The following is a 22349-nucleotide window of genomic DNA, read 5'->3' as shown; positions in this document are numbered from 1 at the left end:
ACAGGTATCTTATGCTGATGCTGTAAAGAGTGGACTGCAGCATGAATTTAATGAACAACATGAGGTGTCATGTGACCCACAGGTGGGTTATGCTGATTTTTTGAAAAGAGGCTGTCACAGTGATGTGGCAGGACCATCTCATGCAGAAAGACTGAACCTTGAAAACCAGCCCTCTGTTATACATGTCTGTGCATCTCGCAGCCAGGCTCATCCTAAATATGGAGACTCCAGAAACAAGCAGTGCACATGTAACTCACTCACATTTCTTGCTTTCCTTCATGAGAATGAAAACATGACTACAGCTGACCTTAATCTGGTCTTGGATAAAGGTGATGTGATGTACAAAGAGGCCAAGAAAAGATTTCCTAAAAATATTCATTTGGCAACCGATGAGCTGCCAGACAAAGTTGATGCTCGCAGGTCTATGTATCATGTCAACATGACACAGCCTTCCCGGTATGGGACATTTGAAGAACCTCCAGAGGAGGCAGTAGATACCTTTCTGAGCTTAGAAGCAGGACTGAGCTGCCTGTTGTCAGATGTGCAGTATGCCTTACTGATTATGAGTGGATTGTGTATCGCAGTGTTCAGATCCACATCAGGCATATATGGTTTCTTTGACCCACACCCCAGAACACCCATTGGTCTTCCTCTACTACTACAGTCACGTAATCGTGGTACAGCTGTGATGCTGAAATTCACACTCCTCAGTGACATGATTAAGAGGCTCCAAGATTCTTATGAAATGATGGAGATATCACCCTCTTGTAACTATGAACTGAAGCCTGTGCAGTTCTACAGTATGAGCACAGTCAACCTGAGTGATACTATCACAGACACAGTCTGCAGACCAACAGCTGCCACTGCTGTGGCACCTACTCACTCTGATACAACTGTTGATGAAGCAAACCCCTCTACTCCAAGGAGAAACACAACCACTGATCCGACTGAAAATATCTTTTGTCAAATGTCCATTTGTACGCCACTGGTGAAACAAAAAGAAGTCCACATGACTCAGTTCACATCATATGAAGATCAGAATGAACCTCCTAATATACCAACTGAAGAACTATGCAGTGAATTAAGTTTCCTTCCATCAAGTGATGCTTTTTCATGTCAATCAAATGCTGCCATAACAAATGTTGCTGCCTGTGACCTTTCTGATATAGTTTTACAAAAAGTGAAAAAAGTTAATAAACAACAAAGGCAAAAAAGGAAAAGAAGATTAATGGCATCAGAGAAACCCAGAAATCAGAGAAAAGAAAACCAAAAAAGGAAAGAACGACAAAAGTATGCTTCAAATAAAGATTACAAAGAAAAGAAAAAATCTTGCACAAGCGAGACATATAAAAACAATCCTGAAGTTAGACAAAAACAACAACAGTATATGAAAAGACGTTACTGTGAAAATGATGAATTCAGACAGAAACAACAGCAATATATTAGAAGACGTTACTGTGAAAATGATGAATTCAGACAGAAACAACAGCAATATATTAGAAGACGTTACTGTGAAAATGATGAATTCAGAAAGAAACAAAAACAATATGTTAAAAAACGTTTTTCTGAGAATGCTACAGTTAGAAAGAAACAACAACAATATATTAAAAGACGCTACTGTGAGAACGATGAATTTAGAAAGAAACAACAACAATATATTAAAAGACGCTACTGTGACAATGCTGAATTTAGACAAAAACAAAAAAACTATATAACTAAAAGGTATCAAGAAAACCCTGAATTCAGAGAGAGACAGAGATCTCGAGTGACTCAGCGTTATGCACGTGACAATGCATTCAGAGTAAGACACAGACAACTAATGAAACAACTAATGCGAGACAGGTATCAAAGTAATCTTGCATTCAGGATTATGCACAACATGAGATGTGCAATGAAAATAAAAAGGAAATACAGATGGGTGAACAGACAAACCCAAGAGAGTGACAACAGTGTGATCAACGAGGCCATATCTGTGTTCAAATCACAAATCAAAGCTGGACCATCATACCCATGTACTGTATGCTTCAAGGCTTCATTTCCAAACCAAGTGCGACCCTGCACAAGGTCAAAGTATGTCAAAAACCCACATGTAGTTGCAACATGTTTGACTGGAAGATTTGTTCATGTTTGTGATGAAAACTGCAGAAATGAGCAGTGCAATGTTCCCGATGAGAGAAAGAGAGAGTGGATTTGTCACACCTGCCACAATCATCTTAAAAATGGATCCATGCCAGCGCTTGCTGTTGCCAATAAACTGGATCTTGCTGATACTCCACCTGAACTGTCTGATCTCAACATACTGGAGAGACATCTCATAGCCAAGTGCATACCATTTGCCAAGATCATTCCTCTTCCCAAAGGCAGACAAAGAGCAATTAGAGGAAATGTGGTCTGTGTCCCATCAGAGGTACAGGAAACTGTTGAAGCATTGCCTCGATTAAGAATTAATTCTCAGGTCTTGAGAGTAAAACTGAAGAGACGCTTGTCTTACAAAGGTCATCAGCTGTTTCAGACTGTAAGCTGGTCTAAACTTGTGCAAGCACTGCATAAACTCAAGCAGATTCATCCACAGTATAAGGATGTGAGCATCAGAGATGATGCTGAGCTGTGTGATCCAACTCTTCCTGATGAAGATGATGAGGATGATGATGATGAAAACATGAATGAGGACGATTATGATGAGGCTGATTTAATGGAAATTGACAGCTGTGAGAAAAATGCACTGAGTGAAGCACAAAATATAAATGAACAGGACATTGACATGTTACCCTGTGATGGTGAACAATCGCATGAACAGATGAGAGATGATTCAGAGCAAGCAGATGGACTGACTAATGGTGGTTTTGCACTCGAGTCCTGTTTGCAGCCCCCTGATGTGGCTGAGGAGATATTATGTTTCAGTGAAGGAATCTACTCTGTTGCTCCTGCAGAGAGAAACAATCCAATAAGTTTTTTCAAAACACCTAAACTGGAGGCCATGGCCTTCCCTGTGCAGTTTCCTACAGGCCAAAACACACTTGATGAAAGAAGGCTGATCAAAGTATCCCCCAGTGGGTATTTCAAATCAAGACTTTTCTGCATTGATGATCGTTTTGCCAAAGACACAAACTATTTATTCTTTGCACAGTTTGTGACTGAAATACACTTGGCTACATCCAGCATGACAGTACAGTTAAGGAAGGCAAAGCCTCTGACCAGAGATGGTAGAAAAATAACCTCAGGCATGTTACAAGATAAACATGAGGTGGAGAAACTGGTGCGAAATAAAGATGCAGTGAGATTCATGCAGCCTCTGAGAGGAACCCCAGCCTATTGGGAGAAAACAACAAGAGATCTTTTTGCCATGATCAGACAGTTGGGTACTCCCACGTTCTTTTGCACATTTTCAGCTGCTGAAATGCGCTGGCCTGAAGTGATCGAGGCAATAACAAGGCAGCAAGGTGAACAAGTGAATTTTGAAGGACTCGACTGGTCAGCAAAGTGTGACATCCTGAGAAGCAATCCTGTCACAACAATGCGCATGTTTGACAAGAGAGTTGAAGCATTATTCAGAGATTTACTCTTATCTCCCGCAGAGCCACTTGGCAAAGTCATTGACTACTTTTACAGAGTTGAGTTTCAGCACAGAGGAAGCCCACACATACACTGCCTCCTGTGGGTAGAAGGTGCTCCTGTGTTTGAGGAGGATGATGAGCAAACTGTTCTTGATTTTATAAACAAATACATCACAGCTCAGCTGCCTGATCCACATAAACAACCTGAACTGTACAAAAAAGTAACAGAAGTGCAAAAACACAGTAAGAACCACACAAAGACGTGCTTTAGGAGTTTAAGCTCCGGGTGCCGTTTTGGTTTTCCCAAACCACCCTGCAATGAGACAATGATCACAAGACCCAGTGAGGATGATGCACTGGAAGTAGAAACGGCAAAGAACAAGCTCAGACCACTGAACCAGCTGCTGAATGAACCTGAAACTGCTTCCATGAGTTTAGAGCAGCTCTTGGAAAGATGCAAGTTGACACATGCAGAATATGAGAGATACCTGAATAAAATGAACATGAGGAGTACGATCATACTAAAGCGTGATCCAAAAGACTCTTGGATAAACGGCTATAATCCACATCTGCTTGAAGCCTGGAACAGTAATATCGACATAAGCTTTGTTTTAGATGCTTTTGGTGCTGCAAATTATTTAATGAAATATATATCAAAAAAAGAGGGCGGGCTATCTGAGTACCTGAAAACTGTCATTGAGAACTCCCATAAGGACAGTGTAAATGAGTGCGATGAAATGAGAGCCGTCATGCAGGCATATTCAAAGAAGCGAGAGATCAGTGCACAGGAGTGTGTTGCTCGTGCATGTGGTCTTCACATGAAGCAATGCTCACGTGCTGTAATATTCATTCCAACTGATGATAATCCTGTGAAAATGAGTCGTCCCCTGTCAGTTCTGGACAACACAACACCTGAGTCTTCCAATGTTTGGATGACATCTTTGAATGACAAATACAAAGCCAGACCTGAAACACCAGAGTATGAGGAGATGTGCATGGCAGACTTTGCTGCTACTTGCAGGATTGTCTATGGCCAACAGAAAAAAGGTAAAGATGTTTTGCCCCTTCTCAATGAGATGGGGTTTGTGCAAAGGCGCAAAAACAATAAGCCTGCTATCATCAGATTTCACCGCTGCTCACAAGAAAAACATCCAGAGCAATATTACGGAAGACTGCTTAAACTGTACCTTCCTCATCGTTCAGACCACGAACTGAAAACACCATCGTTGCCAACCTATCAGGCTTTCTATGGTGCTGGCTGTGTACAGCTACCAGGTACTGACCATCTTGAGTACGTGCAACACATTGTCAAAAGAAACAGAGAAAAATATGAGAAAAACAGTGAGGAGATCGAGAGCGCTGTTGAGGAATATGAGCAGAACAGAGGTGTGACTGACGAATGGTGTAATCTGGCACCTGAATCAGATCTCGTAAGGTTGCCACTTGTTGAACAAGAAAGAGAGCGAGACAATGAAAATGAACAGGAAGATGTGCCCGACTACAGCCGTCAGGCTGATGCTTCAACAGAAGTCAGAGCCATCAGGGAACCCCCTGCTATTGATCCCACATTGTTGCGTCAGATGTTTCAGAATCTGAACAAGAAGCAAGCCTGCATATTTTATGCAGTTAGAGACTGGTGCATTAAAAGAGTCTGTGCTCTAAATCCAGAGCAGTTTTTCTTTTATATTAATGGTGGTGCTGGAACAGGAAAATCACATCTTATCAAATGCATCTACTCAGAAGCATCTAAGATACTGAGCAAAGTGCCCAGATATGCAGACGACGTTGACATATCAAAACCCACTGTCCTGTTAACTGCTTTCACTGGGACTGCAGCATTTAACATTTCTGGAACAACACTGCATTCTCTTCTCAAGCTGCCTAGAAGCTTAAAACCTCCCATTCAGGGACTTGGCAATCAGCTGGATGAAGTCAGATCAGAACTTTTGAATGCTGAAATAATCGTCATTGACGAAGTGTCTATGGTGTCAAGACATCTGTTTGCATATGTAGATGCAAGACTCAAACAGATCAAAGGGACTCGGAGACCCTTTGGAGGCATGTCAGTCATTGCTGTCGGAGACTTCTATCAGCTACCCCCAGTGCGACAGTCTAAACCTCTCTGTGTGCACGACCCGTCCGAGATCGACCTGTGGCGGGAGCATTTTCAGATGATCACTCTGACTGAGATTATGCGTCAGAAAGATGATGTTGTCTTTGCAGAGATGCTGAACAGAATTCGTGTGAAAGGAAAGTTGGATGAGCTTTGCGAAGCAGATAGAAATTTGTTGTCACAGGCCATAACTGAACCAGCCCTTTGTCCAACTGATGCGTTGCACATTTTTGCAACTAATAAAGAAGTGGATGCACACAACTCTGCAACACTGGCTCTGCTCCACACTCATATCATTGACATCCATGCAGATGATTATAGAAAAGATCCTAGAACTGGCAGAATGGCACTTCAAGACAGACCATTGAAAGGAGGTAAAAACGAGTTACCAGACACACTGAAAGTTGCAGAAGGAGCTCGTGTCATGCTCACCAGAAACATTGACATACAAAATGGTTTGGTTAATGGAGCTTTTGGAATACTACTTAGAGTAGTTCACTCTGAAAACGACCAACACATCATCAAGCTTGGACTTAAAATGGATAATGAGACATCTGGAAAGAATAACCGCACACCAGCAGACGACATGGTGTACATTGAGAGAGCAGAGGAGAATCTGAAGCAGAAAGGAGTGGTACGAAGACAGTTCCCAGTGAAGCTGGCCTTTGCATGTACAATACATAAGGTACAGGGTATGACAACTACATCAGCTGTTGTCTCTCTTAAGAGCATTTTTGAGCCCGGCATGGCCTACGTAGCTGTCAGTAGAGTGACGTCTCTCAGTGGACTGTATCTTCTTGATATGGAGGAGAAAAAAATATTCACCAACCCAGAAATCACTGCAGCGCTTGAGAACATGAGACAAGCCAACCTTGATGACATGATGCCTCTTCTACACGTGAGGCAAACACTGAGCAGGTCAGAGGTTTTCACCATTGTTCATCATAATACAGAGGGACTGCCAGCTCACATTAATGACATCAAAAGTCACCATGAATTGTGTCTAGCAGATGTTTTGTGCCTAACAGAAACACACCTGCGGGGCTCTTTTGTCGCAGAGAGTCTCCACTTGGAAAATTACAATTTGTTCAAACGCAACAGACACCTGTCCTACACAAACTTTCCCCAGATGGCAAACAGAAGTGGTGGTGGAGTTGCTGTTTATGTGAAAAGTGACATTCAAGTGCATGAAAAACAGTACATCCATAATGTAACTGACCTTGAATTTCTGGCTTTAAAGGTTGAAGCACCAGTCAGTGCTCTGATTGCAGTTGTATACAGACCTCCAGACTACACTCTGAGGCCATTCCTGAAAAACCTGGTAAGCCTATTAGACTCATTGGAGATCATGGACTGTCATCCCATCATAGTTTGTGGTGATTTTAATGAGAATGTTTTATCCAGTGCAAACAAACCAATCCTGGAGCTGTTTGAGTCTAGGGGATACGCACAGGTCATCACTGCCCCTACCACAGAGAAGAACACACTGCTTGACCTAATTTTCATTTCTCAGTCAGATCGATGTCTCCATTCTGGAGTCATGAAGACCTACCATAGTTACCATGACCCAGTATACTGTGTATTGTCCTGTGATGATTCATGATCTAGATCTTTGAATACAGTAAGTAATATCTATATTTTTGAATGACTTAAGAAAGTAGAGCGATGCTTGAACTCCAGAAAGAAGTCCAGACGCTTTTCTTTGCAAGCTCCTTTGACTACGATGACCTGGATGACTGAGAACCTTCACAGACATAAAGTAGAGCGATATTTAAAAGTTGACGCCCTGCATTGCAGTATAATGTTTGAATTGTTTACATAAAATACAATTACATGAATTAAGTAATGATATCAGTAAAAGATGACAATTTTATTTATTACAGAAAATCTAAAATTCACTAACAGTAACCTATAAATGTCAGAAAAATCAAATATAGCAGTTTAAAATGAATAGTGTAGGCATATCCTCTCTGCAGCCAGGCTTCAACATCCTGCCAGGCTGCCCCAGTCTCACTGTGGCTGGGAGGGAGGGAGGGTGGACCAGAGGATTGCCTACACAACACATAAATGTTCAACAGCTTCTTCATTGTTTCTGAGAGAACAATAATGACTAAAGGTTGCTTTTTAAAAAAACAAACAAACAAACAAACAAACCTAATTACAGCAATAATGACAGTTAAGCCACTTTATGTGTGCCTCTATTTTGAAATACTATTTACAAAAATGTTATTATTTTGGTTTGTTATAAACTTTAAACTTTTTCAAAAGTATACGATTATATTTTTGGACCAATTTTACTATGAAACATAAATTTTTATGAGCTTTTATCATGTTTCTGGCCAGTGCAATCATCAGGGTGGGTCTGGGTTGATAACTGCACATTTCTGGCCAGAAATGTTTCAGCAGTGTTACATATGTAGTGCATATGTTACACTTGCTTTCTGTTACCAGCTGATACCCTACATTTGTATAGACATTGGATGGTGTGAGGTTGGGGAGTTGAGTGGGAGGGGGGGGGGGGAGGGGGAGGGTACGGTGGGAGTTGAGGGGGGGGGTTTCCTTTCCTGTTAGGTTTCCTTTTTTTTTCTTTTTTTTTTTTAAGCAAGACACAGTCCTCCTGTGTCTTCTCCAAGCTTCACATGTAAAATCCAACAATGTGAAGCACATAGCAGCCAGAAACTGTAATGCCACAGATCAGAGAAACTTCATCATCACCATCTTCATCGCCATACAATCAGAGCGTGAGACTTCACATCTGGAGCACAGGAGAGATTCTGTGATAAGTCTTCCTTCTAGCTTGTCCCACAAGCAGTCGGTGAGATTTACTCACAACAAAAAGGGTTAATGACATAATTTCCATGAAAACATGTATTCATTCTTTGTAAAGTGTTTAAATTGTGTTTTCACTTGACCTTAGGAGTGTTAGAGTGTATTGTAATGTCTGTACTCAGGTGTTTCCCTCTGTGATCCATCCCCTTCAGAGCTGAGACACTCAGGACTGAACAGACGGCACAGTTTCTGTGACTGAGCCTCCAAAACACCTTCTTTGAAACCACTCATGATAGAAGGGCTTCATATTTGCAGCAGCACTACTACAGGTATTCAGTTTATTACAGGATGTGTTTGTTTCTTAGGACCAGCTCTGAGTGCACACTACCTAACATATACACCTTTCTGTTCATTACAAACCCACTACTCTGGATCATATGGCCAGTTGGCAGGAATGTTGCTGCAGGAAAACATCCCTGGAGATCACCATCATTGTCAGACTGACTGTGCCTCCTCTGTGCAGTGTCAAGATCCTCCCTAAATGAGTGTGTAAGTTAACATTTTCATTATTGTATTCCCTTTGACAAGACAAGTATCACTGATATTTACATTTACAACTACATATTCCTGTTTTCTGCTCTTCTTTTAAAGTCCTCAGCTATCCTGCTTCTGTGCTGCTTGCCACACATCAAACTGTGGCTGGATGACAGGGAGGATCCACTCTGAAGTCACTGGACATGATGAGGATCATATGGGACTTTATAGTTTCACAGAAACGATGTGCTCTGTGATTACAGGTTTTAAATGGACATAATGACTGCCTCTCTCTGATCAACAGGCTAAAGGATTGTTGTCATTGTTAGTGCTCTGTACAATGTATGCTTATTTAGTATTTCATCACAGAGCAAACCTTTTTTTCTTTAACATATTTTTATTTTTTTATTTGTGGGGATAGGTTAATTGATTAATCCAAATTGTCACTAGGTGTGAATGTGCGAGTGAATGTGAGTGTGAATGGTTGTCTGTCCCTGTGTGTTGGCCCTGTGACAGACTGGCGACCTGTCCAGGGTGTACCCCGCCTTTCGCCCTATGACAGCTGGGATAGGCTCCAGCGCCCCCCGCGACCCTGGAAAGGATAAGCGGAAGCGAATGGATGGATGGATGGATATTTTTATTTTGTTCTAATGTTGAATTAACTGTGGGGATTTTTTTTAAGTGGGCACTCGGGATGTCATATGACCAGAAATGTGGTAACTGGAATTCAACAGTATGGAAGAAAAAATCTGCTAAGAACAAAACACACACAAAACCCCCCAAGAAAATTCAAATTCATTCCATGTAATCCAATCTAAAACATTTTAAACTGCTGAACAGCAACACAAACAGCGTTAAAAAACAGTGTTAACAGAATGATTATGATGATTTTGTACCAAAGTTTCAGGTCACATGGCACACCTAGTGTGTAGTGTGGGGTATCAGCTGGTAAGTATAGGTTTTTTTTTTCATATTTGTGTCCTTAGAGTTCAGATAGATAAAGCCTTGTGTATAATAATTAGTCATAACCACAACTCAAAGTCAGGGACTAACTAATTTTGGGACTTTGTGTCTGAGCCCAGGTTAAAACAATGTGTAAAAAAGCATTTAGTGGCATGGCTGAACAATGCTATTGATACTTATTTATCCATGTTCACAAAAAGGACTAATGTGTTTATTTGATTATTTGCATGTGTTAAACTGTGTCACCACCTTACGCTTTCATTTGACTTTACTCAAAAATCTCTATACAGTTCTCTTTTACCACTGTGTGGACTGTGTTTACATTAAAACATAAAGAAGAATGAGTAATAAAAAGATGTGTAGACAGATTAAGTAGACCGATAGAAACAGCTGTTCAGCCATGTTCTAAGAAACCAACACAATTTAAAGGTTCAGGATTGTGGTTTTAAAAGTTGAATTTTCATGTATTTCATATCTTGCTTATTATTTTTTATTTAGTTATTTAATTTAGTTATTTTTATTTATTCTACTAGTCCTTTTCAGAAAGAAGCTGTAAAATATGACTTAAGATTTTTATGTTATTTTCTATGACATACAAAACAAATTGATGTATGTAATACTATTAAACATGATATACACATGTGTATATGTCTGAAAAACATTATGCTGTATATTAAAGTTTGTATTTTCTCCAGAATTTTTGTTCATCTTTTAAGTTCATTTCAATTAGAAGAATTTGAACTTTTAATATTCATTCAGAGGTTTTCTGACTCTAAATTTTCTTTTGTCATTACTCATCTTTTTATTATTTACATTTTAAACATGTTTAGCTTTTTTCCAACTTCTTCTGTGTGAACATCAGCTTTCAAAAGTTCTGCACTTTTGTTTTCAGGTGAAAATTTCTGTATTTTCCAGCTCATTCGGAATTTTTAACTTAAATTCAGCAATTAATTCATTTCAGTGCATACATTCAGATTCAAGCATTCACACTGCAGTTTCTTCAGAAAATGCACTTTCTAGTTATTAGTGTGAATGCTTGAAAAGCATTCACAGTATTGTTCTTCTAATCTTTATTAGTGTGAATGCTTGAAAAGCATTCACAGTATTGTTATTCGAATCTTTATTATTATTCTATTTTATTATTATTATCTATTCCGTACGTTTTTTGAAAGCCTACTCCTTCAAAACCGTTCAACTTAGAAAAACCATTCAAACACCGTTAGATTCCTATTCTTTTGGACAACACTGCTTCTATTTTTCATATTTTTAACATTTATATTTTTAATTTTATTCAACTTTATTCAACAAAAATTTATAATGTATTTCAATGGGGAGACCCTTCAAATCCTCATTCAACTTACTCATTTTTAAACTCTTACTACTTCCACATACATTGACATAGAGCCACCATTCAAACTTTAAAACGAAGACAAGACATTCAACTATTCAACTTGTATTTATCTTTTCAATATCTATTATACTTTTTCTTCAGTTCCAGTTTAAGTTTCATGATGTTTTTTCACCCGTTTCAGAGTTTATAATGGGTGTGTATGGGACGGAATGTTGGGGCTAGAGTGAGGCAGCTCAACTGCTAGAGTGAGAGGAGCAAAAAAATTAATCTTAAAATATTTTTTAAAACTGCTGCTGTGTCCGCAGCGTTTGCTCTACAGGTATGATTTTACCCTCAAAACGTAGCCATCGCTGTCCTCTTTCATCCAATGTGTTTACTATTGTCCTAGGTGTTATGGTTCTTTCGTAAATGTCACCAATGCACAGCCTCCTCCCTCCAACTCTTCCATAGACTCTAATGTTAAAATGGCTCAGAAGGTTCGTTTGAAAATCAGAAGAGCATGGTGTCTTTACACTGTCACCACGTCCATATAATAAACTCCACAGGCATGAAAACTGAGAATTTGGTAGACTAGACATTGCTGTCACTCACGGTGAAAGAATTTCGTCAATACGACTTTTACTTTTCATTTGGGAGCGATTTGTTTCGGCCTGACTTTTCTGTTCATTTTAAGCAGCAAAAGTGAGGTGCATGTCTGTGTACGTGTGTATGGAGCCATTGGGTGCGGTCACTATAGCAACCAGGCTCACACCTGCCTGCTTAACGAGCTCTGCCTGCCACTCTGCCAAGATTCAACTTAAGCACTTCTCTTTCAACTGCTGCTGTGTCCACAGTGTTACAGCCATCATTTTACCCTCAAAACGTCGCCAGCGTTGTTCTTTTTCCAACATCTTGTCTTTCAAAGCTCAGAGATGTAAACTTTTTAAACTGTGTGGGTCCAAGTGGAGGGATCACATTTTAGTCATTCAGTGATTCAAAGAATATGACCTTTTAATATTCTTTCAGATGTTTTCTGACTCTAAATGTTCTTTTCTCATTTCTTAGGTTTTTCTAATTTACAATTAAAACATTTTCAGCTTTTTTCCAACTTCTGCTTCTGTGTAACCTTCAGCTTTTAGCAGTTCAGCACCTTTGTTTTCAGGTTAAATTTGTTTTTTTGTTTTTTTTTAATTTCATTCAATATTTTTAACTCAAAATTCAGCAATTAATTCATTTCAGTGCATACATTCAGATTCAAGCATTCACACTGCAGTTTCTTCAGAAAATGCACTTTCTAGTTATTATATTTTATTCTGTATTCCGTACGTTTTTTGAAAGCCTACTCCTTCAAAACCGTTCAACTTAGAAAAACCATTCAAACATCGTTAGATTCCTATTATTTTGGACAACATTGCTTCTATTTTTCTCATTTTTAACATTTATATTTTTAATTTTATTCAACTTTATTCAACAAAAATTTCCCATGTATTTCAATGGGGAGACCCTTCAAATTCTCATTCAACTTACTCATTTTGAAACTCTTACTACTTCAACATACATTCACATAGAGCCACCATTCAAACTTTAAAACGAAGACAAGACATTCAACTATTCAACTTGTATTTATCTTTTCAATATCTATTATACTTTTTCTTCAGTTCCAGTTTAAGTTTCATGATGTTTTTTCACCCGTTTCAGAGTTTATAATGGGTGTGTATGGGACGGAATGTTGGGGCTAGAGTGAGGCAGCTCAACTGCTAGAGTGAGAGGAGCAAAAAAATTAATCTTAAAATCTTTTTTAAAACTGCTGCTGTGTCCGCAGCGTTTGCTCTACAGGTATGATTTTACCCTCAAAACGTAGCCATGGCTGTCCTCTTTCATCCAATGTGTTTACTATTGTCCTAGGTGTTATGGTTCTTTCGTAAATGTCACCAATGCACAGCCTCCTCCCTCCAACTCTTCCATAGACTCTAATGTTAAAATGGCTCAGAAGGTTCGTTTGAAAATCAGAAGAGCATGGTGTCTTTCCACTGTCACCACGTCCATATAATAAGCTCCACAGGCATGAAAACTGAGAATTAGGTAGACTAGACATTGCTGTCGCTCACGGTGAAAGAATTTTGTCAATACGACTTTTACTTTTCATTTGGGAACGATTTGTTTCGGCCTGACTTTTCTGTTCATTTTAAGCAGCAAAAGTGAGGCGCATGTCTGTGTACGTGTGTATGGAGCCATTGGGTGCAGTCACTATAGCAACCAGGCTCACACCTGCCTGCTTAACGAGCTCTGCCTGCCACTGTACCAAGATTCATCTTAAACACTTCTCTTTCAACTGCTGCTGTGTCCACAGTGTTACAGCCTTCATTTTACCCTCAAAATGTCACCATCGTTGTTCTCTTTCCAACACTGTCTTTCAAAGCTCAGACTTTTAAATTTTTTAAACTGTGTGGATCAAAGTGGAGGGATCACATTTGAGTCATTCAGTGATTCAAAGAATATGACCTTTTAATATTCATTCAGATGTTTTCTGACTCTAAATGTTCTTTTCTCATTTCTTAGGGTTTTCTAATTTACATTTAAAACATTTTCAGTTTTTTCCAACTCCTTCTTCTGTGTAACCTTCAGCTTTTAGCAGTTCAGCACCTTTGTTTTCAGGTTAAATTCGTTTTTTTTTTGTTTTTTTTTTAAATCTCATTCAATATTTTTAACTCAAAATTCAGCAATTAATTCATTTCAGTGCATACATTCAGATTCAAGCATTCACACTGCAGTTTCTTCAGAAAATGCACTTTCTAGTTATATTTTATTTTTCCACAGTATTGTTCTTCTAATCTTTATTAGTGTGAATGCTTGAAAAGCATTCACAGTATTGTTCTTCTAATCTTTATTATTAGTGTGAATGCTTGAAAAGCATTCACAGTATTGTTCTTCGAATCTTTATTCTATTTTATTATTATCTATTCCGTACGTTTTTTGTAATCTATCTCCTTCAAAACCGTTCAACTTAGAAAAACCATTCAAACACCATTAGATTCCTATTCTTTTGGACATGACTGCTTCTACTTTTCTCATTTTTAACATTTATATTTTTAATTTTATTCAACTTTATTCAACAAAAATTTCCCATGTATTTCAATGGGGAGACCCTTCAAATTGTCATTCAACTTACTCATTTTTAAACTCCTACTACTTCCACATACGTTGACATAGAGCCACCATTCAAACTTTAAAACGAAGACAAGACATTCAACTATTCAACTTGTATTTATCTTTTCAATATCTATTATACTTTTTCTTCAGTTCCAGTTTAAGTTTCATGATGTTTTTTCACCCGTTTCAGAGTTTATAATGGGTGTGTATGGGACGGAATGTTGGGGCTAGAGTGAGGCAGCTCAACTGCTAGAGTGAGAGGAGCAAAAAAATTAATCTTAAAATATTTTTTAAAACTGCTGCTGTGTCCGCAGCGTTTGCTCTACAGGTATGATTTTACCCTCAAAACGTAGCCATCGCTGTCCTCTTTCATCCAATGTGTTTACTATTGTCCTAGGTGTTATGGTTCTTTCATAAATGTCACCAATGCACAGCCTCCTCCCTCCAACTCTTCCATAGACTCTAATGTTAAAATGGCTCAGAAGGTTCGTTTGAAAATCAGAAGAGCATGGTGTCTTTCCACTGTCACCACGTCCATATAATAAACTCCACAGACATGAAAACTGAGAATTTGGTAGACTAGACATTGCTGTCGCTCACGGTGAAAGAATTTTGTCAATACGACTTTTACTTTTCATTTGGGAACGATTTGTTTCGGCCTGACTTTTCTGTTCATTTTAAGCAGCAAAAGTGAGGTGCATGTCTGTGTGCGTGTGTATGGAGCCATTGGGTGCGGTCACTATAGCAACCAGGCTCACACCTGCCTGCTTAACGAGCTCTCTCTGCCACTCTGCCAAAATTCATCTTAAACACTTCTCTTTCAACTGCTGCTGTGTCCACAGTGTTAAAGCCATCATTTTACCCTCAAAACGTCGCCATCGTTGTTCTTTTTCCAACATCTTGTCTTTCAAAGCTCAGAGATGTAAACTTTTTAAACTGTGTGGGTCCAAGTGGAGGGATCACATTTTAGTCATTCAGTGATTCAAAGAATATGACCTTTTAATATTCTTTCAGATGTTTTCTGACTCTAAATGTTCTCTTCTCATTTCTTAGGTTTTTCTAATTTACAATTAAAACATTTTCAGCTTTTTTCCAACTTCTTCTTCTGTGTAACCTTCAGCTTTTAGCAGTTCAGCACTGTTGTTTTCAGGTTAAATTCAGGTTGTTTTTTTTTTTTTTTATCTCATTCAAAATTTTTAACTCAAAATTCAGCAATTAATTCATTTCAGTCCATACATTCAGATTCAAGCATTCACACTGCAGTTTCTTCAGAAAATGCACTTTCTAGTTAGTGTGAATGCTTGAAAAGCATTCACAGTATTGTTGTTGTAATCTTTATTATTATATTTTATTATTATTATTATCTATTCCGTACGTTTTTTGAAAGCCTACTCCTTCAAAACCGTTCAACTTAGAAAAACCATTCAAACACCGTTAGATTCCTATTCTTTTGGACAACATTGCTTCTATTTTTTCTCATTTTTAACATTTATATTTTTAATTTTATTCAACTTTTTTCAACAAAAATTTATAATGTATTTCAATGGGGAGACCCTTCAAATTCTCATTCAACTTCCTCCTCTTTAAACTGTATCTACTTCCACATACATTGACATAGAGCCACCATTCAAACTTTAAAACGAAGACAAGACATTCAACTATTCAACTTGTATTTATCTTTTCAATATCTATTATACTTTTTCTTCAGTTCCAGTTTAAGTTTCATGATGTTTTTTCACCCGTTTCAGAGTTTATAATGGGTGTGTATGGGACGGAATGTTGGGGCTAGAGTGAGGCAGCTCAACTGCTAGAGTGAGAGGAGCAAAAAAATTAATCTTAAAATCTTTTTTAAAACTGCTGCTGTGTCCACAGCGTTTGCTCTACAGGTATGATTTTACCCTCAAAACGTAGCCATGGCTGTCCTCTTTCATCCAATGTGTTTACTATTGTCCTAGGTGTTACGGTTCTTTCATAAATGTCACCAATGGACAGCCTCCTCCCTCCAACTCTTCCATAGACTCTAATGTTAAAACGGCTCAGAAGGTTGGTTTGAAAATCAGAAGAGCATGGTGTTTTTACACTGTCACCACGTCCATATAATAAACTCCACAGGCATGAAAACTGAGAATTAGGTAGAGTGGACATTGCTGCCGCTCACGGTGAAAGAATTTCGTCAATACGACCTATACTTTTCATTTGGGAGCGATTTGTTTCGGCCTGACTTTTCTGTTCATTTTAAGCAGCAAAAGTGAGGCGCATGTCTGTGTACGTGTGTATGGAGCCATTGGGTGCAGTCACTATAGCAACCAGGCTCACACCTGCCTGCTTAACGAGCTCTGCCTGCCACTGTACCAAGATTCATCTTAAGCACTTCTCTTTCAACTGCTGCTGTGTCCACAGTGTTACAGCCATCATTTTACCCTCAAATTGTCGCCATTATTGTTCTCTTTCCAACATCTTGTCTTTCAAAGCTCAGGCATTTAAACTTTTTAAACTGTGTGGATCAAAGTGGAGGGATCACATTTGAGTCATTCAGTGATTCAAAGAATATGACCTTTTAATATTCTTTCAGATGTTTTCTGACTCTAAATGTTCTTTTCTCATTTCTTAGGTTTTTCTAATTTACAATTAAAACATTTTCAGCTTTTTTCCAACTTCTTCTTCTGTGTAACCTTCAGCTTTTAGCAGTTCAGCACTTTTGTTTTCAGGTTAAATTCGGGGTTTTTTTTTTAATCTCATTCAAAATTTTTAACTTAAATTCAGTAATTATTTCATTTCAATGCATACATTCAGATTCAAGCATTCACACTGCAGTTTCTTCAGAAAATGCACTTTCTAGTTATATTTTATTATTTTTCCGTACGTTTTTTGAAAGCCTACTCCTTCAAAACCGTTCAACTTAGAAAAACCATTCAAACACCGTTAGATTCCTATTCTTTTGGACAACACTGCTTCTATTTTTCATATTTTTAACATTTATATTTTTAATTTTATTCAACTTTATTCAACAAAAATTTATAATGTATTTCAATGGGGAGACCCTTCAAATCCTCATTCAACTTACTCATTTTTAAACTCTTACTACTTCCACATACATTGACATAGAGCCACCATTCAAACTTTAAAACGAAGACAAGACATTCAACTATTCAACTTGTATTTATCTTTTCAATATCTATTATACTTTTTCTTCAGTTCCAGTTTAAGTTTCATGATGTTTTTTCACCCGTTTCAAAGTTTATAATGGGTGTGTATGGGACGGAATGTTGGGGCTAGAGTGAGGCAGCTCAACTGCTAGAGTGAGAGGAGCAAAAAAATTAATCTTAAAATCTTTTTTAAAACTGCTGCTGTGTCCGCAGCGTTTGCTCTACAGGTATGATTTTACCCTCAAAACGTAGCCATGGCTGTCCTCTTTCATCCAATGTGTTTACTATTGTACTAGGTGTTATGGTTCTTTCATAAATGTCACCAATGCACAGCCTCCTCCCTCCAACTCTTCCATAGACTCTAATGTTAAAATGGCTCAGAAGGTTCGTTTGAAAATCAGAAGAGCATGGTGTCTTTCCACTGTCACCACGTCCATATAATAAGCTCCACAGGCATGAAAACTGAGAATTAGGTAGACTAGACATTGCTGTCGCTCACGGTGAAAGAATTTTGTCAATACGACTTTTACTTTTCATTTGGGAGCGATTTGTTTCGGCCTGACTTTTCTGTTCATTTTAAGCAGCAAAAGTGAGGCGCATGTCTGTGTACGTGTGTATGGAGCCATTGGGTGCGGTCACTATAGCAACCAGGCTCACACCTGCCTGCTTAACGAGCTCTGCCTGCCACTGTACCAAGATTCATCTTAAGCACTTCTCTTTCAACTGCTGCTGTGTCCACAATGTCACAGCCATCATTTTACCCTCAAATTGTCGCCATTATTGTTCTCTTTCCAACACCGTATCTTTCAAAGCTCAGGCATTTAAACTTTTTAAACTGTGTGGATCAAAGTGGAGGGATCACATTTTAGTCATTCAGTGATTCAAAGAATATGACCTTTTAATATTCTTTCAGATGTTTTCTGACTCTAAATGTTCTTTTCTCATTTCTTAGGGTTTTCTAATTTACATTTAAAACATTTTCAGTTTTTTTCCAACTTCTTCTTCTGTGTAACCTTCAGCTTTTAGCAGTTCAGCACCTTTGTTTTCAGGTTAAATTCGGTTTTTTTTTTGTTTTGTTTTTTATCTCATTCAATATTTTTAACTCAAAATTCAGCAATTAATTCATTTCAGTGCATACATTCAGATTCAAGCATTCACACTGCAGTTTCTTCAGAAAATGCACTTTCTAGTTAGTGTGAATGCTTGAAAAGCATTCACAGTATTGTTCTTCTAATCTTTATTATTATATTTTATTATTATTATCTATTCCGTACGTTTTTTGAAAGCCAACTCCTTCAAAACCGTTCAACTTAGAAAAACCATTCAAACACCGTTAGATTCCTATTCTTTTGGACAACATTGCTTCTATTTTTCTCATTTTTAACATTTATATTTTTAATTTTATTCAACTTTTTTCAACAAAAATTTATAATGTATTTCAATGGGGAGACCCTTCAAATTCTCATTCAACTTCATCCTCTTTAAACTGTATCTACTTCCACATACATTGACATAGAGCCACCATTCAAACTTTAAAACGAAGACAAGACATTCAACTATTCAACTTGTATTTATCTTTTCAATATCTATTATACTTTTTCTTCAGTTCCAGTTTAAGTTTCATGATGTTTTTTCACCCGTTTCAGAGTTTATAATGGGTGTGTATGGGACGGAATGTTGGGGCTAGAGTGAGGCAGCTCAACTGCTAGAGTGAGAGGAGCAAAAAAATTAATCTTAAAATCTTTTTTAAAACTGCTGCTGTGTCCGCAGCGTTTGCTCTACAGGTATGATTTTACCCTCAAAATGTAGCCATCGCTGTCCTCTTTCATCCAATGTGTTTACTATTGTACTAGGTGTTATGGTTCTTTCATAAATGTCACCAATGCACAGCCTCCTCCCTCCAACTCTTCCATAGACTCTAATGTTAAAATCGCTCAGAAGGTTGGTTTGAAAATCAGAAGAGCATGGTGTCTTTCCACTGTCACCATGTCCATATAATAAACTCCACAGGCATGAAAACTGAGAATTCAGTAGACTAGAAGCTGCTGTCGCTCACGGTGAAAGAATTTTGTCAATACGACTTTTACTTTTCATTTGGGAACGATTTGTTTCGGCCTGACTTTTCTGTTCATTTTAAGCAGCAAAAGTGAGGCGCATGTCTGTGTACGTGTGTATGGAGCCATTGGGTGCGGTCACTATAGCAACCAGGCTCACACCTGCCTGCTTAACGAGCTCTGCCTGCCACTGTACCAAGATTCATCTTAAGCACTTCTCTTTCAACTGTTGCTGTGTCCACAGTGTTACAGCCATCATTTTACCCTCAAAACGTCGCCATTATTGTTCTCTTTCCAACACCGTGTCTTTCAAAGCTCAGGCATTTAAACTTTTTAAACCGTGTGGATCAAAGTGGAGGGATCACATTTTCTTCATTCAGTGATTCAAAGAATATGACCTTTTAATATTCATTCAGATGTTTTCTGACTCTAAATGTTCTTTTCTCATTTCTTAGGGTTTTCTAATTTACATTTAAAGCATTTTCAGCTTTTTTCCAACTTCTTCTTCTGTGTAACCTTCAGCTTTTAGCAGTTCAGCACCTTTGTTTTCAGGTTAAATTTGATTTTTTGATTTTTTTTTTAATTTCATTCAATATTTTTAACTCAAAATTCAGCAATTAATTCATTTCAGTGCATACATTCAGATTCAAGCATTCACACTGCAGTTTCTTCAGAAAATGCACTTTCTAGTTATTAGTGTGAATGCTTGAAAAGCATTCACAGTATTGTTCTTCTAATCTTTATTAGTGTGAATGCTTGAAAAGCATTCACAGTATTGTTCTTCTAATCTTTATTATTATATTTTATTATTATTATCTATTCCGTACGTTTTTTGAAAGCCAACTCCTTCAAAACCGTTCAACTTAGAAAAACCATTCAAACACCGTTAGATTCCTATTCTTTTGGACAACATTGCTTCTATTTTTCTCATTTTTAACATTTATATTTTTAATTTTATTCAACTTTTTTCAACAAAAATTTATAATGTATTTCAATGGGGAGACCCTTCAAATTCTCATTCAACTTCATCCTCTTTAAACTGTATCTACTTCCACATACATTGACATAGAGCCACCATTCAAACTTTAAAACGAAGACAAGACATTCAACTATTCAACTTGTATTTATCTTTTCAATATCTATTATACTTTTTCTTCAGTTCCAGTTTAAGTTTCATGATGTTTTTTCACCCGTTTCAGAGTTTATAATGGGTGTGTATGGGACGGAATGTTGGGGCTAGAGTGAGGCAGCTCAACTGCTAGAGTGAGAGGAGCAAAAAAAATAATCTTAAAATCTTTTTTAAAACTGCTGCTGTGTCCGCAGCGTTTGCTCTACAGGTATGATTTTACCCTCAAAACGTAGCCATGGCTGTCCTCTTTCATCCAATGTGTTTACTATTGTACTAGGTGTTATGGTTCTTTCATAAATGTCACCAATGCACAGCCTCCTCCCTCCAACTCTTCCATAGACTCTAATGTTAAAATGGCTCAGAAGGTTCGTTTGAAAATCAGAAGAGCATGGTGTCTTTCCACTGTCACCACGTCCATATAATAAACTCCACAGACATGAAAACTGAGAATTTGGTAGACTAGACATTGCTGTCGCTCACGGTGAAAGAATTTTGTCAATACGACTTTTACTTTTCATTTGGGAACGATTTGTTTCGGCCTGACTTTTCTGTTCATTTTAAGCAGCAAAAGTGAGGTGCATGTCTGTGTGCGTGTGTATGGAGCCATTGGGTGCGGTCACTATAGCAACCAGGCTCACACCTGCCTGCTTAACGAGCTCTCTCTGCCACTCTGCCAAGATTCAACTTAAACACTTCTCTTTCAACTGCTGCTGTGTCCACAGTGTTAAAGCCATCATTTTACCCTCAAAACGTCGCCATCGTTGTTCTTTTTCCAACATCTTGTCTTTCAAAGCTCAGAGATGTAAACTTTTTAAACTGTGTAGGTCCAAGTGGAGGGATCACATTTTAGTCATTCAGTGATTCAAAGAATATGACCTTTTAATATTCTTTCAGATGTTTTCTGACTCTAAATGTTCTTTTCTCATTTCTTAGGTTTTTCTAATTTACAATTAAAACATTTTCAGCTTTTTTCCAACTTCTTCTTCTGTGTAACCTTCAGCTTTTAGCAGTTCAGCACTTTTGTTTTCAGGTTAAATTCAGGTTGTTTTTTTTTTTTTTATCTCATTCAAAATTTTTAACTCAAAATTCAGCAATTAATTCATTTCAGTGCATACATTCAGATTCAAGCATTCACACTGCAGTTTCTTCAGAAAATGCACTTTCTAGTTATTATATTTTATTCTGTATTCCGTACGTTTTTTGAAAGCCTACTCCTTCAAAACCGTTCAACTTAGAAAAACCATTCAAACATCGTTAGATTCCTATTATTTTGGACAACATTGCTTCTATTTTTCTCATTTTTAACATTTATATTTTTAATTTTATTCAACTTTATTCAACAAAAATTTCCCATGTATTTCAATGGGGAGACCCTTCAAATTCTCATTCAACTTACTCATTTTTAAACTCTTACTACTTCAACATACGTTGACATAGAGCCACCATTCAAACTTTAAAACGAAGACAAGACATTCAACTATTCAACTTGTATTTATCTTTTCAATATCTATTATACTTTTTCTTCAGTTCCAGTTTAAGTTTCATGATGTTTTTTCACCCGTTTCAGAGTTTATAATGGGTGTGTATGGGACGGAATGTTGGGGCTA

The 22349-nt window shown here is 37.7% G+C and overlaps 1 protein-coding gene across 1 annotated transcript; it reads left to right on the top strand.

Annotated features, from left to right (window-relative positions):
• The first annotated feature begins 5137 nt into the window (after nt 1-5137).
• Nucleotides 5138-10630, top strand: LOC146686996 (ATP-dependent DNA helicase PIF1-like). Its single transcript, XM_085437973.1, has 4 exons — nt 5138-6988; nt 8649-8765; nt 8882-8985; nt 9088-10630. Exons 1-2 carry the CDS (start codon nt 5537-5539, stop codon nt 8652-8654), a joined length of 1458 nt encoding a protein of 485 aa, XP_085294099.1. The 5' UTR covers nt 5138-5536; the 3' UTR covers nt 8655-8765; nt 8882-8985; nt 9088-10630.
• The last annotated feature ends 11719 nt before the right edge of the window (nt 10631-22349 follow it).

The sequence above is a fragment of the Copadichromis virginalis genome, linkage group LG18 (genome assembly GCF_057382275.1).
Source record: "Copadichromis virginalis isolate Kocher_CV1m ecotype Utaka linkage group LG18, C_Virginalis_male_GT1.1, whole genome shotgun sequence".
NCBI lineage: Eukaryota > Metazoa > Chordata > Actinopteri > Cichliformes > Cichlidae > Copadichromis > Copadichromis virginalis.
Note: the sequence above shows the minus strand (reverse complement) of the source record. Positions and strands in the feature narration are given on the sequence as shown.

What these genes read in the sequence shown, in the direction of transcription:
- LOC146686996 (XM_085437973.1), top strand. Translation starts at nt 5,537, where the DNA reads ATGGTGTCAAGACATCTGTTTGCATATGTAGATGCAAGACTCAAACAG.